Source organism: Biomphalaria glabrata, chromosome 16, assembly GCF_947242115.1.
Source record: "Biomphalaria glabrata chromosome 16, xgBioGlab47.1, whole genome shotgun sequence".
In the NCBI taxonomy this organism is placed as follows: domain Eukaryota; kingdom Metazoa; phylum Mollusca; class Gastropoda; family Planorbidae; genus Biomphalaria; species Biomphalaria glabrata.
The window spans coordinates 25,507,825-25,524,125 of record NC_074726.1 but is presented as its reverse complement, the minus strand read 5'-3'; the positions used below and the strand labels follow the sequence as shown (position 1 = coordinate 25,524,125).

The 16,301-nt window shown below is 38.2% G+C and overlaps 1 protein-coding gene across 8 annotated transcripts in view; it reads right to left on the bottom strand.

Moving 5' to 3' along the window:
• The window catches only part of LOC106064725 (sodium bicarbonate cotransporter 3-like), a 96,633-nt gene that overhangs the window by 32,274 nt on the left and 48,058 nt on the right, over positions 1-16,301 (bottom strand). For all 8 annotated transcript variants that reach the window (XM_056013451.1, XM_056013452.1, XM_056013450.1 and 5 more), the window contains exons 3-4: positions 2,595-2,770; positions 1,430-1,567 (exon numbers count right to left, since the gene is read on the bottom strand). In XM_056013451.1, coding sequence (XP_055869426.1) covers positions 1,430-1,567; positions 2,595-2,694 — 238 coding nt within the window. In that variant the 5' untranslated portion in view covers positions 2,695-2,770. The remainder of the gene's footprint in view (positions 1-1,429; positions 1,568-2,594; positions 2,771-16,301) is intronic.

Here is a 16,301-nt window from a genome sequence, read left to right as displayed (position 1 = left end):
GAGAACCCCTGCACTAAGCCATCTGGTCTCTAATTTTAAAGCATGCCATTTTTTATGTCCATGGAGTTACAAAATTGTATTCAATGTAAACATTTAAATAATCGTGCATATTTTATTTTGCATATGGCTTTAACTACTTTGATTACATCATCCAATAATATGTTATTTGACGTCCAACACTACATTAACTGGCATACGACTTACGAGCAGAAGTCTGGCGCACAAGTTCCTGTACCACATTTTTGGCCTTGACTGGCCAAACAAAAGGTAAAAAGTGAAATTTTAAGCCCTTAGATACTATTTATTTACTGACTACTTTTTTTTAAAATAGGAAAGAAGAAGTACAACTTTTTTCATGACCTTTATTCTGAGGTGAAAAATATATTTATGTTCTGAATGATTATCTCGGTGACTGTTGGTAAAAAATGTGAATGCTGGCTCTTATGAAATCTAGTGGAGTTGTTCATGAAGTGGATCACAAATGAGCTATTAATAATAATAATTTGGCTTGTCTTCGAGTCTGAAGATTAATGAGGAATGCAGTATTTCCCATGGCTATACAGCCCCAGCTGTGACCTACATATTACATCCAGGGCAAGCAATGGCTTTTACAGAAAGTGAAAATGGCTATCAACGAGTTACTCAAAGTGCTGACAGACTTTGATCAGTCCTTTGTCTTTCAGACTTTGGAGTGACCTAGTATTCTCGCTGGATTCTTCCACTTTGCAGTTCCACATGGGGAATTGTTATCAGTACCAATCAACACAAAAATGGTTGTCCTCAAACAGAATATGATGGTCACCCAATTAGCTTATGAAAATATTCCCCAAAGTATTAGCTGTTTTAACCAAGACCAAAAGCATGCAATGAAAGGCACCACAAGACACCTCAGACTGCATCAGCGCTACTCGTTGACTAGGGAACATGAAAAGTATCAAGACGTCTGCGTGTTGTTCATCATTGAACTTTGTATGTTGTGTCTGTTCTATTTGTGTGAATGTGTTGTTGGTGTTGATGTTTCATTTGAGAAACAGAGTCCTTGCATTCAACACAAATTTCCAATCAAGATCGATGAAGCAATCTTAGTCTTAGTCTTTGACACACTATTCAAATGTTAATTTTTTATATTACTACTCTTATCAATTATTGATATAATAATTAATTTTCTGCAATAATCAATATGATGAAAAAAGAAATGATGAAAAAATGATTTTGACAATTGTTAACCCTCTCCAAGGTCACACTGTTCAATGCTTGAAATGATAACAGTAATAACATCAATAAATAACTAAAAAATGTCACACATAAAGACCTCCATTTTTATACATAAAGAGCTCAAAATGGGCAATTATTAGGACATTTATGTGAATTTTGTTCTGATACTATTTTATACACTTGAGAGGAGAGATGAGAATCAAGTGGAGCTAACCTGGTGAGAAGGACTCTGATTGTGCCAATGTTGGTGCAGACGACTTATCTCCATGATGACGCTTTGATTTGTGTGGTCGACGTGGTCGCTTGGGTAAGCGCAGGCCAATATATGCAGCATCGTATCTGTGTTGAAAGGCTGTGGAAAAAAAAACATAAAGTGGTTTCTCCTTCATGACAATAAAAAGATGCGGAGTTCAGCCACTTTGATGGTCATTTGTTTATGAGTTGTTACAAGATGTCTGGCACTTAAAGAATTTTTTTTTAGTTTGAAGATTAACTCTTTCAGTGCGAATTATTTTGATAGAAAAAAATGAAGCTTTCCGGGATTTACTTGCTGAGAGTAACGCCGCACTGAAAGAGTTAAGGATGAATACAGTATTTCATAATTATGAAGACCCAGTTGTGTCATTGAAAGAGGCTCTATCTAAGGCAAAAGACAGAAAGGAATGGAGAAAGGCGGTTGACAAATCTTGCCCCAATGGTCCAACAGACTAAGGGATAGGTAAAGGTAAAGTTGTGACCTGCATATTTTATCACATCTGATGTAGACAAAGCTGTTGTCTCCAAGTGGTATATTTAAGATTTCCTCCTTTTGCCATATGCCCTTGTCTTTGGTGAGGGCAGATTTCTTTTTGGTATCACATATAGCATGTTCTGCCACATTTGTACGATCTGTCTAGATGTTCTTTTCAGGAGTCTTGTTGACACCACTTCAGTGACACCATCCTTCTTGAAACTTACAAAAAAGATCTCCTTAGGCTTACTATCTACTCCCACAGAGTAGAACATTGAAAGTAGAGTGGGACAGATTCATTGATTGTTTTTACGCAATCCTAAAAACATAATACTGCCCATGTCCAGTGATGTTACAACCCCATATGTATGTTTGTTTGTTTTACATGTTTCAGATGAGTTGAAAATAATTTTCTTCCTAGTCCAAACAGGGAGGAGGGTGGGAATGGGCAGGGTTTGAGCCCAGGACCATCAATAAGTCAGAACGACAGTCCAGCGTGCAAACAGCATGACCAGGTAAATAAGGGTACTTGATCAAACTAGAAAAATTAACAGCACTCAACAACAATTTAGTCTACAAAAATTCCAACAAATAAACTAAACAATCATTTCTCTATTACAACAAACAAACAAAGCACACTAAGTCTTACCATCAGAATCAATGGTGTTTTCATTTATTTCCCTTCTGGCCCCGAGGTCTCTCTGAGCAGGGGTGCCTTCAGGCATAGCTAATGTGTACTTGGTCTCCATTATAGGACCTTTGATCTAGGAGAGGTCGTTGAGACCCTCTTGAAAGACTTTGGGACGGAATAATTTAATGTCAGATCTGTAGACAAATAAATAAAGAAGATTAAGATAAGAGAATTTCAATATAGATTTATACAACAAATAAAAGGAAAATTAGATAATTATAATTGCTAATGAAGATATTTTGTTTTCTTTATGTATCGGGGTGTTTCATTCAGAATCGAAGATTATTAAATCCTAGTCTAAACCTCCCATGAGATAAAGAAGTGTGGCAGTGGACACAGTTTAAGGCTGTGACCATAAAGACAACAGTCCAGTTTACATACATAACAAACCATTGACTAAGCCATGGCCCCAACAATATGAAAAAAAAAGGAAATCTTATGTCTTTGTCCATCCATGGAAAAAAGAAAAAAAATTAAGTAATTGTTCCTCTAAATAACCTAACAGGCAGTGTTTTTGTTTTCATGGTATAGAATTTTGTGTACACTTTTGTCAACATTGAACTGTTTCATATCAATCATGAACTGCCTCTAAGTTAAGTAAATTTTCAGATGGTGTTACACTTGGTAACCATGATAAATACATTTCTCTGCTATTTTTCATACTTTTTCATAAATATATTTTGTTTTTACACAGAGTTTTAATGTTATATTGAAGTGGTGTTTTTTTCCAGATTCAAGAGTCTCAGACAATGGAATAAATAATTAGTTAATTTTCTGAATAAAATGACATGATCCAAACTCAAATTTCTAAAACTCAGTTTTACGTTTTATCTACATAGGTCTATGTCTAGGTTTTACATCTACAAATCATCTAATCATGTTCCAGATGTTTTGTCAATTTTAAGTTTCGCATTATACTCTCAGATTAAGAATAATTGGTGCAGATTACAAAATATCTTAAATGATACAATTGTATGAGAAAGGGAAGTCAACCCTAAGGACAAATCAGGAGCCAGCGACCATTGGGCAGTGCTACACGCTGGCAGCACCTGCAACACTGCCGACCCCAAACTAGATCACATTTGCTGTTCCTTTGGAACAGTGTTCCGCGAAACCCTAGTGTTCCGCGCGGCCTGATTAGATGTTTCACGAACTACTGGAATAATTAACTAGGAGGCCACCACGTGAATTAATCTCTCTAAAAAATAAACAAAGTGTTCCGATAAATGGGCCTACTCAGAATGCGAAAAGTAGGTAAAAATTTTGGAAACACTGCTTTAGATAGATCTGCTATGCGGGCCACATCGTTCGGACCACAGCTAATGTCCATGCATTTATCTCATTTCCAGGAGATAATACGTAGTCGCTTTGAGTCACAAAGAGGCCATAGTATTGTGTAGCAGGAGCATAATAATAGTACATTTGTATGAAATTTAAAAAAAAAGTCATATATTGATATATATTTTCTTGTTCTAGGAATGAATCTGGAAACTATAAACTTAAGTTGAGAGTTTCGTTTAATAAAACCGGAAAAAGATAATTTCCGATGTATTTCATAGTTTAAAAAAAATACCTAGTTACCTCCCGTGATCTAGGCTATCTAAAAAAGGCAAAATTGTAGATCATGAAGTAAATTTTTTTTTTTTTTTTTTACCTTGCAAATTGAATGCTAAACGCTCACTTTTATGGTTCATCTTATCTTATCTTATATAATACAGACGTTACTTCAAAAAAAAAATGTTTACGTCCTACGCGTCATACATTTAGTCATGCATGTTAACCAATTACTTAAATTCTGCCAAGTCACTGGTTTTCCTGATTCACACTCAACAATGGGATCAATTTTTTTTTTATACGATGAAAAAGTCTAAAAGTGTTAACCACAAGACTAACAGATTAATAAGAGTAACCCCATTAGTAAATTCACTAATCGTAGAGACACTTCAGGAGAGAAGAGTGAAAATCAAAGCAGCTATAATACATAAAACACTTAATCGTAACTTACAAATAGAAAAACAAAACCTATTGAAATACTCAAATAGACACAAAGATAAAGACACATTTCTCATTCCATACGCTAGAACAAATTCATACAAGGGCTCCATTAGAGAATGGATCAGACAGGAAAACCAACGACGAGTTTAAGTCATTGATTAACATGCATGATTAGATTGACACATGAAATGCGTAGGACGTAATTATCTTTTTTATAAAGTAACGTCATGTAATATATAAGACAATTATATTCCCGCCGCAGGGCTTAATTATTAACACACTCCATCGATCACTTAGTACGCACATTTCAGGATAATAACATTTTCTATGAGCCAGCATCTTATAGTAGCCTCTAGCTCGGTTGACTAGTAGCTTAATGTTCTTTAAAAACAAAGTCTTCTTGTGCAGGGCTGTGCAGGTCTGTTCCTGTTTTAACTGGATCTTCACGACCGCATAAGGACCTGTCATATATTCATTACAGGTGACTGGACAGACAGACGTGATCTAATAACCAAAATGAAGGAGCTAATAATAATTTAAAAAAAAAATCGTGATCTATTAATAGACAGATGACGTGATGTAGTGACGTTAGTCAGTAACGAACTTAAGACCAATGACGTGAGCTATTTTGAGGGGAAGTATGTTTAGAGATATGAATACAGTAATTACATGATCGTTAATGAGCAATAAACGTCTGCTATCAAGTGCTAGATTTCTGTAAAGCCTGCTGGACACAGTGGTATAGGTAGGAATTAGCCATCATTTGGGGGCCCAGGGGAGGGGCTTGACCTCTTTAGGGGCCCCTGCATTATGCGAAATATTTAATATTTAAAGTAGAAGACAATTCGAATACTCATTACAATAACAAATTCCAGGGGGGGGGGGATTTTCAAATACTTCCTCCCTCCCACCACCCTAGCTACGCCACTGGTTGGACAGTTGGGGTACCACACACGATCTCTAAATCTAGTCTCTCACCATTCCTCTCTGGCCTGGAATTTCTTTCAATGTCAAGCTTGTCCATTCTTTGATGTCTTCCCATTGCTTTCAATGTCTGCCTCTTCTTCTCCTCCCTGGTACTGTTCCATGAAGGAAGATCTTTGCGAGCACAGACGACCATACATTTGCGGTGGGGTTTTTGTTTTTCGCAGTGGTCATCATCGTGGGAGCCGGTCGAGACCTTCGTTATAGAAGCCCTGAACAATGACATGCGACGTCGCAACCAATAAGAAAACAACAGAAAACTGTTTGAGGCCTTCCATGTGGCCTCTGAACTGACAGGAGAAATGATACCACATCGAACTCATGTTTCAATTAACTACAAGTGTCCCCCCCCCCCCGCCGCAGTACCTACAAGACAACATGCACGCCCAGATCAAGTCTCAGCAGAGAGACGCACCTAAAGACCAAGTCAGTCTGCTTTGTTTTTTTTTATTTTTTTAAGGCTTTGACTCTTAAAAAGAAGTGACATTTGCAGTGACACGGCAGTTGACATAGCAAAGCCCCCCTCTAGTGACAATGACAAATGGCATGCTGTTTTTCAAATAATTAATGACTCGGGAAATGGTATAAAGGTTGGTGTATAAGAATAGTAATAAGATAGGTAACATCATGTTCAAATTTAGTAGCCATGCACAAGTATTGTAGGGAGTAAAGATGACAACCAGGACCGGATTTACACTTGGCCCTAATCTATTAGAGATGTTGGGCCCTTGTAAGGCACTTTTTTCTTTGGTCTTACTTCAAAATGATTGAAATACTTTTGTCATTCTGGGGGGGGGGGAGCGGGGGTTCAAGCTATAGCTTAAGTTGCCACTAGGTAAATCCAAAACTCATTTTAGACAATAACAAATGTGTAAAAAAACAACAACTAAGGTTTTTAGACCTAATTTCGTTTCCCAGAAAGAACAATAAGATATGTGCCTTATGTGGGAGCCGTTGTTTTGTATTAGGGACTTGAGGGCGGTGTTTGGTGGCGCCCTATACTTTCCTTGCTCTCTGTACTTCCCCGTGGTGGACTAAAAATGCCAAAATCCAAATCTTCAGGGGGGGACTCGAACACAATACCTCTTTGCTCAGAAGTCAAGCACTATTCCCTAGTGTAGGTTGGATAGTAAACACAGATATAATAAAGGAATGCTTGTAGAGCTGGAATGCTGAATAACCAAGAGTTAACAAATATGACTTAAATATCAAGCACTCTGATGACCTTAGTGCACACAAACATTGTTGTAGGAACACTTGAGCAGACACAGCAGACCAAGTGCAAGGGGAAGGCCGTGTCACGCGAAAGCGTGACTTTCGGTACCGACGCACGTGTAACGCTCCACTGGATAAGTAGGTTAAACTGTATATTTTAGATCTACATTTCCGCATACAAGATCTAATTTATAATTTGTTCCTCTTTGTTTATTGCGTCAAAGTGATACACCACGATAAAATCCGGTAGCTATTTTTTTAGAAACAAGCCGACCCGCTCTCTATCGCCATGAAAGTTACGTGGGGTCACTCTAGTCCGACTTGCAGAAATAAAAGAGTTATCTTTCCATGACTTTTTCATCGTGGTGTCCCGCATGGTAGGGCCACGAAGAGAATTATGTATATGGATGTAGAACACGACCTCAAACTCAGCGAGTGCTACACATTGTCTGACAACAACCATCATGATTCGTCCCACATTTTGTTTACAAAAGATGTAGAATTTACCTATCAGTTCTCTCCCTTGATATTCTATAAATGAACAAAGAAAAAACTAATTTTTTAATTATTAACTGAACTAAGAAAAAAAAAAAGAACCGGTATAGATATAAATAAGTCCGACGATTCACTATTTTGAAAAGCCTTCAACAGCGCAAAATGGAAGAATGACACAATGGGAGAAAATTGTGAAACAAAAGGGAAGAATGAAATAAAGTGAGAAAACTGTGAAACAAAACGGAGGAATGAAAGAAAGGGAACAAACAGTAAAACAAAATGGAAAAGTGACACCAAGGGAGAAAACTGAAACAACGAAACAAAGGGAGCAAACTGTGAAACAAAAATAGAAGAATGTAAGAATAACAGAATGGGAACAAACTGTGAAACAAAATGGAAGCGTGAAATAAAGTGAAATAAACTGTGAAACTAAACGGAAAAGTGACACCAAGGGAGAAAACTGAAACGATGACACAAAGGGAGCAAACTATAAAAGAAAATATAAGACTGACACTAAGGGAGCAAACTATAAAAGAAAATAGAAGAATGACACAAAGGGAGCAAACTGTAAAAGAAAATAGAAGAATGGCACAAAGGGAGCAAACTATAAAAGAAAATAAAAGAATAGCACAAAGGGAGCAAACTGTAAAAGAAAATAGAAGAATTGCACAAAGGGAGCAAACTGCGAAACGAAATGGAAGCACAGCACAAAAGGAAACATCCTATGACAAGACTATAGGAACAGGTTATAATGGAGTGTGTGAACCTTCTCCCCGGCGTCAGTAACGCGAGAACAGATGTGGCACGTGCGGCGAGATATCACCATCAAGAAATACAAATAACCAATCTGACATTTCCCCATCACCTCATTCTCTGTAACTCCTACTCACCATGGATTTGCTTGAGACAAAAGGGGGTGGGGGCGAGGACTGCAATCCGACAACTCATCCCGCACCCCACCCCCCCTATTCTATCCCTTATTCAGTAACAGAACACCTTTCTCCCCATATGACGTCACATACGACCTTCTAATATTTCATCAAAAAAGCGCCCTCACCGCTGTATCTCCATACCTCCTTCATAAAAAAAAAAAAAAAGCAGTACTCTCACCGTTTCGACTCACCCTAAACACCTGCTTCCCATTAACAGCATTAAAACACAGGTATACACGCAGACTAGGTGTTTAGTTCGATTGTTTATTTATTTGTTTGTCTACCAGCGTTGCCTTAGTCAGACTCGGATAGTAGTCATTTATTTGTGGGGATTTCCAAGCTTAAAGTTAATCACAGTGATCCAATTTTAAAAAGAACAAATAAAATCATTAAAAAAAAAAAAAGCTTATCTACAGGGGACTCCATTCTTAAAAATGATATCTACCAATAGTGTAGAAGTTATTTCCCTTATTCGATATCAAAGACAAAATAAACAACGCCAAGGAGGCCGTGTTGACAGCAGCAGTGAAGTAAGGCACCCATGGGCTCGGGTTCAAGACTATGATGGGTAAGCCCCCAACTCGGTAGTGTGAGTGTAAAAAACAATTGAGCCATACTGCATGTTTCGGTACATTTACACAAATGCATTCCAATGCAGGGAGCCGCGGTGGTTGAATAGTAAAGCGCTTGGCTTCCGAACCGAGGGGACCCGGGTTGGAATCCTTGTTAAGATTTGAATTTTTAATTTCAGGATTTCCGAATCCACCTAGCTCTAATGTGTGCCATCCATAAGTTGGATAAAGTAAAAGCGGTTGGTAGTTGTGCTGTCCACATGACACCCTCGTTAACCGTGGGCAAGTGAAAAGTAATACATGATATACATTTGTCCAAGCTTTTTTTTTTCTTTCCATGGCCCCTATGGTCATGGTCCTGGGCGCGCAATGAACATATAAGTGCCATGGCTGCCAATCTCTCTCTATATATATAAAATCCAAATCTCACTGAATGACCTAAGCGTCACTAAATACGAAAATTTAACCCGTTATTTCTTACTGTGTACCTAGAACAACTAAGCCAATTTAAAGTTAGCAACGAGAGTGATCATTTTTTCCCAAAAACGATATTTCTTTTTCAGCAGTGTCGTCCTAATTTTATAAAGCAGACATACTAATGCAAAATCTAAAAAAAAAAAATTCCCATAGATTACTTATAGCAGAGTACTTCAGTCAATCAATTTGAGAGACACTTCAACTAAAATGACGCTGATGTTTCCTGTTGGACTCGTATCTGTCATGTTTAAAAGTTCAAGATGACCTCTATTTCCGTCTTCACTTTACTATTTCAAGCGCAACGAGACACAATGGTAGAATTGATTTCCAAATTTAGGCTAGAATCAACTTTTTAGAAAAAGATCTACATGAATGGGCGTAGAGTAGAGCTTAGAAAGAAAAAAACCGAGATCTTTTATCAATACATTTATAATTATAACCAAAAAAAGTGTTTCAAATTGAAATCTCGGAAAGCGCTCATGGAAAAAAAAAAAGCCATGAAAGTGAATGCTACATTAAATCTCGTTGATAGAGTCACAGTGTAATATACCATTGTATCGGTCCCATTTTAAATATTTCAACCGGAAGTCCATCAGAGCCAGGCGCTATGTGTTTTTTGAGCTAAATTACAAGTATACTAAATAAATTTAAAATAAATTGTAGTAACCTTATAAAGCACTACAGGAAAGCATGTCCTTATCATAGGCTTTATTGTACAAGAACAACGAATCAGTTCATAGTAACACAGCATGCCTACAGTGGGCCTACACACACAAGCTGACCTGGACACCAAGACATTATGGTCGTGCGGTTTGTGCGCTGGACTGTCGTTCGGATTTATCGACCGTCGAGGGTTCAAACCCTGCCCGCTCCCATCCCCCGTCGTCCTGCGGGAGGTATGGACTAGGAAGTAAACTATCTTCAACTCTGAAGGAACATCCGAAACATGTAAAACATTTACACCCGTACAGATCTGTTTAACCACACAACAAGAAACATAAGTCCACAACCAGCTGAAATACATAAAAACTGACCATCTAAAATAGCCAATAACAAAACAAAACAAAACAACTGACCGAGTCAAGCTAAAATAAAATTGTAATAAATCTAAAAATAAACGAAACAAACAAGTTCATTAAGTACTAATTGTTGCCTTAATCCAGTCGTATAATCTCATTTTAAAAAGATTCTAAAATGCAACGACTTGGGTGTGACTATATGACTGTATTGCACACGGAGGGAATAAAAAGAGGGGGGGGGGGAGAATTCAGCAAGCAGGTAACTGCCAAACTTGTTAGAGAAAAAACAAAATGTTTTTACCCGTGATAAAGTAAAAAGTGAAAAAGGTTCCTCATTCAGACCATGCGATCTATGGGGCAGATGATGTTAAGGTCATCTGTTTCTATGGCCAACAGTTAACGAGCTGGGTGTCATATGGCCAGCACAACGACCAACCGCCTTTACTTTCCCCAACTAATGCCAGGTACCCATTAGAGTTGGATGGACTCAGGAGCGCCCTAAAAATCCCGAAATTCAAATCAGTCTTCAACGAGATTCGAACCCAGGACCTCAGGTTCAGAAGCCAAGGGCCTAACCACTCAGCCACCGCGCCTCTTTTACCAGCGAGTCTCTCCAACTGTCCCCGTGTCTAGACAATCTGCTTGGCATCTGCTTCCAAATCGCGGAACCATGTATTCCTGGGCCGTCCCCTCTTCCTCTTTCCTTGGGTGTTTCACCCGTCAAGTTAGGGCTTGCCTGATTATGATGGATGCAGGCTTAAAATCTAACTCAAGCTTCTCGGAAACGACATCAGGAGGCCTAAGTATTTCATTTCAGTCTTCTGCTACTTTTTTTTCATTTCAATTCGGTTTTTGTTTTAAATATAAGTTGTATAAAGTAGGTATTGTCTTTTTGGATTAAATAAAAGTATTTTTAATGTTTTTCTTTTTTGTTTGTAAGAAGGGGGAAATTTTGGATTGTAAAATCTAACCCTAACCTTGTTAGATCATTGTAAAGGCAGCATAAAAATCGTGCATGTTATTGGCCAAGCAAACAATTTTATTCATCCAGTGGCGTAGCTAGGGTGGGGGGAGGAGGGGGGAGAATTAGAAAATCCCCCCGGGCCCCCAAATGAGGGGGGCCCCGAAAGAAATGAGTGTTTTGTTTTTTTACATCAAAAATTAAATATTACGCCAAATTCAGGGGCCCCCAATGGGGTCAAGCACCCCGGACCCCAAAACAATGGGGAAAGTCCTAGCTACGCCCCTGCACTCATCACTGTACTTAAAAAGTTCTTTGCTTTGAAAATAAAACACAACTTAAAATGAAACATTCTAATAAGAAAAATCTTGTTTACAAAAGAGAATGTGGACTTAAATTTCTGTAGAGAGAACGATGCTTTCAGACAGCCTAAAGAAAGAGCTGCCCTAGAAAGTAGATCTAGGAACTGTATAGAAAGACACATGTCGCAGTGTCACGCAGTGTGTTTGCACAATTCAAGTCGTGACACAGAAGGTGGTAAAAAAAAGAAAAAAAAAAGGAACCGCAGGTCATTGAACGTAGAAATACATGGAAATGTCGGTTGTGGGAAAGTGACTGCGATCTCTTCGTGTCACGCAGGTACATTAGGTCAGAAACTGAGCTCAGTACAAGACGGCGACTCTGAAGTTTAAAGTTAGGCTGCAGGGTGTCCGTGAACCGGAACGTTATTGCTTAATAGGCACTCCCACCCCCACGATCCATGGTGGAAGAAGATGGTATAAAGCTCATCTGTTTTTAAGGCCGGCGGTTAAAGTGTCACGTGGCCATAACAATGACCAACCTCCTTGACGTCCCCAACGTATGTAAGGTAGCCATTATGGGCGACCTTAAGAAATCACAGGCTTAAACGGGAATTGAACCCAAGAAGCAAGCGCCTTGCTACTCAGCCACCAAGCCGCTTTATTTCTTTATGGCCAGTAAGAATAATCTGTGTAATATTATCTCTTTCTAAAATCTTATGTCAAGATAACACGTCTATTCTACTTTGTGAAATAGCGGGGGGCGCGATGGCTTGGCTTCCGAACCTAGGGTCCTGGGTTCGAATCTCGGTGAAGGCTGGGATTTTGAATTGCGGGATTTTTAGGGCGCCCTTGAGTCGACCCAACTCTTATGGGTACCTAGCTATAGTCGGGAAAGTAAAAGCGGTTGGTCGTTGTGCTGGCCACACCCTGCTCGTTAACCTTTGGTCAAAGAAAAAAACGACCTTAACATCATCCACCCTATAGATCGATAGGTCTAAAAGGGGAACTGTGTGCAATAGCATTGCTTTTAATTGGCCAACAGAGTCCTTGTAATCACAACAAATTTCCAATAGGGATCAATAAATCAGTATTAGTCTCAGCACTATTATAAAATGTTAAATAACGTATTTAAAACAAGCTGTGAGTGATATATCAACATAGAATAAATTCCGCTATGCGGTAATATCAAATACACAATCTATCGACAATAATACAAATCTGGGAACTACATAATATGTAAATTCAAATAGTAAACATGGACTATACAAGACCTAAGAACGCACTATGAAACAGTTTCAGATTCTAAGAGTCTTCCAAAATCGCTAAGTATTTAAATTGATCTCTGGTGACAAGCAAAAATTTTGTTCATTCTTTGACCCAAGGCACATTTGGATAAGGACATCGACCCACAAGTTCAATAAGCGCAATACAGTGACTAAATACTGCACAGGAAACAAAAAAAAAAAAAAAAAGGGGGATGGGGCGATCACTGTACCCTCCCCCCCCCCCATTTCAAAGACCATAACCCGTGACTATTTCCAACAACGTGGGTGGATTTTATTGACCTTCTGTGCACATAGATCTAGGCCTAGAAATCTACTTATACATTCACCGTGTGATCCAGTATGTAGAAATCTGGGTTTATAGAAAATAAATATTTATATAAAAGAAGGGCATTCTGGGTTTTGTTGGGTATTTTGGGAATAGTGTGTCTTTTGTTTTGGTAATTTCAAGAGTAGGATTTGGTTTGAGTATTAATAAAGCTTGTTGGTCTTCGAGTCCGAAGAATAAGGAGGAGTACAGTATTTCAGGTGGCTACGCAGTACTAGCTGTGATCTACAGATTAAGCTTCATCCAGCGCAGACATAACCGTTGTCTGTCGTGTTCGGCTTAAGTTTTCTTTTCGCCGTCAATGAATGAGGCCGAATGAGACTTTTCAGGAAGAGTTAAACTACGAGTAGGGTTGTTTGAATACTCTCCTTCGTGGTCAAAGATGAGAAAAAAGTAAAGCTCCCCTTGAGACCTAGCGATCTATAGCAGATGAAGTAAAGGTCATCTGTTTCTGTGGCCCAAGGTTAACGAGGGTGTCATGTGGCCAGCACAACAACCAACCGCCTTTACTTTTCCCCAACTAATATCAGGTACCCATTAGAGCTTGGTGGACTCAGAGGCGCCCAAAAGATCCCAAAATTAAAAATCCCAGTCTTCACAAGATTTGAACACCAAACCCCGGTTTGGAAGCCAAGCCCTTAACCGCTCAGCCACCCCGCCCCCTGAAAAGGATGATTACAATCTCCTTTACATAGAAAGATGAAGAATCCAGGCTTCGTTTTGAACAGTCTACTGCATTCAGTGCAAGGACAAGTTGGCTCTATTGCTTCTAGTCTAGCAGTGGCACTAATCTCGTTGGCTTTTATTTATTTGGTTCTTTGCTGTCAGCTCTATTCTTTGCATGGTAACCCCGAACACCAAATTAAATTCACTTCTGCCAAACACAGAAAGCTGCCATCAAGTTCCGGTCAGAATTTTGAAGTATTTAGGAAGCCCAGATCTAAACAATTTGCAATACTAGGCTACTACTATCGTTTTTACAATGGTTTTCGAATTGTATGCATGTATAAGCAGACCGAATTTTTAAAAATATTTTTACTGTTAGATTGCTGAATTTAATAAGAAATCTGCAGGTCGTTGAAAGTAGTAATATAATTACTAGCTTTCTATCTCATTATGCAAGTTTAAAAGAGTTCCAAATTTTACTTTATTGTCTGCGCGAGGGGAAACTAATTTAGTCCAAAATATATTTTTTTTTAAAATGTGAAAAGTTTTAAAAAAAGGGGGAATATGGTAGGGGGTAACACTACCGATTTAAATAGCCCTTTTATCATTACATCACTGACAGTAAACAGAACCCTTTTGATCTAGTTTTACTCTTAGTGGGGAAGCTCGTCTGGTGGCTATGTTCTACTTTTAGCTATTTAGTAACAGAGATGAGTTAGCGTGTTGAGGTAGATTAGAGATATTCTGAAGGTAAGTGCACCTCGGGCAAAGTGTCAACAAATGGCAGAATCAGATAGTAAAGAAGCAATTTAAAAAAAAATCTTAAAAAAAAAAAACGAAGCTTATTTAACGGGAAGAACCGCAATATTTCTTCCACATCTCTCAAAAATGCAGAAATAAGCTTCCTTTTATCAATAAAAAAAAATAACATTAATTAATTAATACTAAGTGATTAACTAACCTATGTTTAATTGTTTTTTGATTCATATTATGTTAGGTAAAAAAAAATAATGGCGAAAAGTTTCCACTTGATCCGACTATGGGTGTACAAAAATAGTTCTAGACAGACAAACAAACAGTGAGTTGATAATAAGCGTTGTAAACACAAAATGGTCAGATTCAAATATTTGGCGACGTTTACAAGGCTGCGAGTTTCGTTACTTAATGTACCCCCCCCCCCCCCCCCCGGATTGTAACTTTCTTACACTTGAACTTCAAATCTTAAAATAGTTTTATGAAGTTTTAGTTATAAAGTTACGGTAGTATGACGATAGTTACAAAGTTATAGCTGTAAAGTTATAGATGTAAAGGTATAGTTATCAGGTTATAGTTGTACAGTTATAGTTGTACAGTTATAGCTGTGAAGTTATAGATATATAGTTATAGTTATCAGATTATAGTTGTACAGATTATAGTTGTACAGTTATTGTTGTAAAGTTATGGTGATTCAGACGACTACCACTTTCAAGTGATTCAGACGACTACCATTTTCAGATCAGATTCTGTGTGATTCAAAGTGACTTAGAGCCAATGGGACTAGGAGATCCAACACTTATATGAATGTTATGTTATCGTGTACAGTGTGAGAATCGTATTAAATACTAAACATAAAAGATAACATTGAAAGCACAGGAAAGAAAGAAACCGAAAGCTTGGGATGGGGGGGGGGGCGGGGGGGGGGGTCAGAGCTCAAGAAAACATTGAAATAAATAGAAGAGTCTGAGTTAACAAACACACCTGCCAACTTTAAAAACAACACTAAAATCGAAAACAAAATAGTGCCAGGCAATGTAATGCCCTGAGGTAAACATAAGAAAGGCAATAGTTGGCAAGCCACTAAACAGGACTTCCGTTGAAAGTGGCAAAAGATTGCCAATGTTAACAGCTAAGACTCGATATGTCTTTGATTGACACCACTAGCAGAGACCATGTCTCTACATTCTAACAGGGGCACAGGGGAGAGAATAAATGTTGGGGAAAGAGGGGAGGATCGCTACAACTAAAGCCTCTCTTTATGGGAACACTCCGATATCAATACAATTAATAATAATTTTATTTATAAAGCGCTGTTAACAAACAAAATGTAGGCTCAAGGCGCTGTAAAAACATTACAAACGCGACTATGACATGCAAAAACTAATCTAAAAAAATTTTCAACAAGTAGGTCTTAATGTTCTTCTTAAAAGTGGTAGAGCATGTTGTCTGTCTGAGATCAGAGGGGAGTGAATTCAAAAGTAGAATTGCTGATATGTAGTTATATGCTAGCAACACATTTCTTGTTTCACATGCTAGGACAAATTTGTACAAATACTCCTTCTTCGTTAGTAGCATGGGACGGGTTGCCTGAATCAGCCAGTTAAACCGACGACTTGGCAATGTATGATTGTAAGGAGTGTGTCTTTTCAAACACCAGCTTGTTCAACTTGATCCGAGATG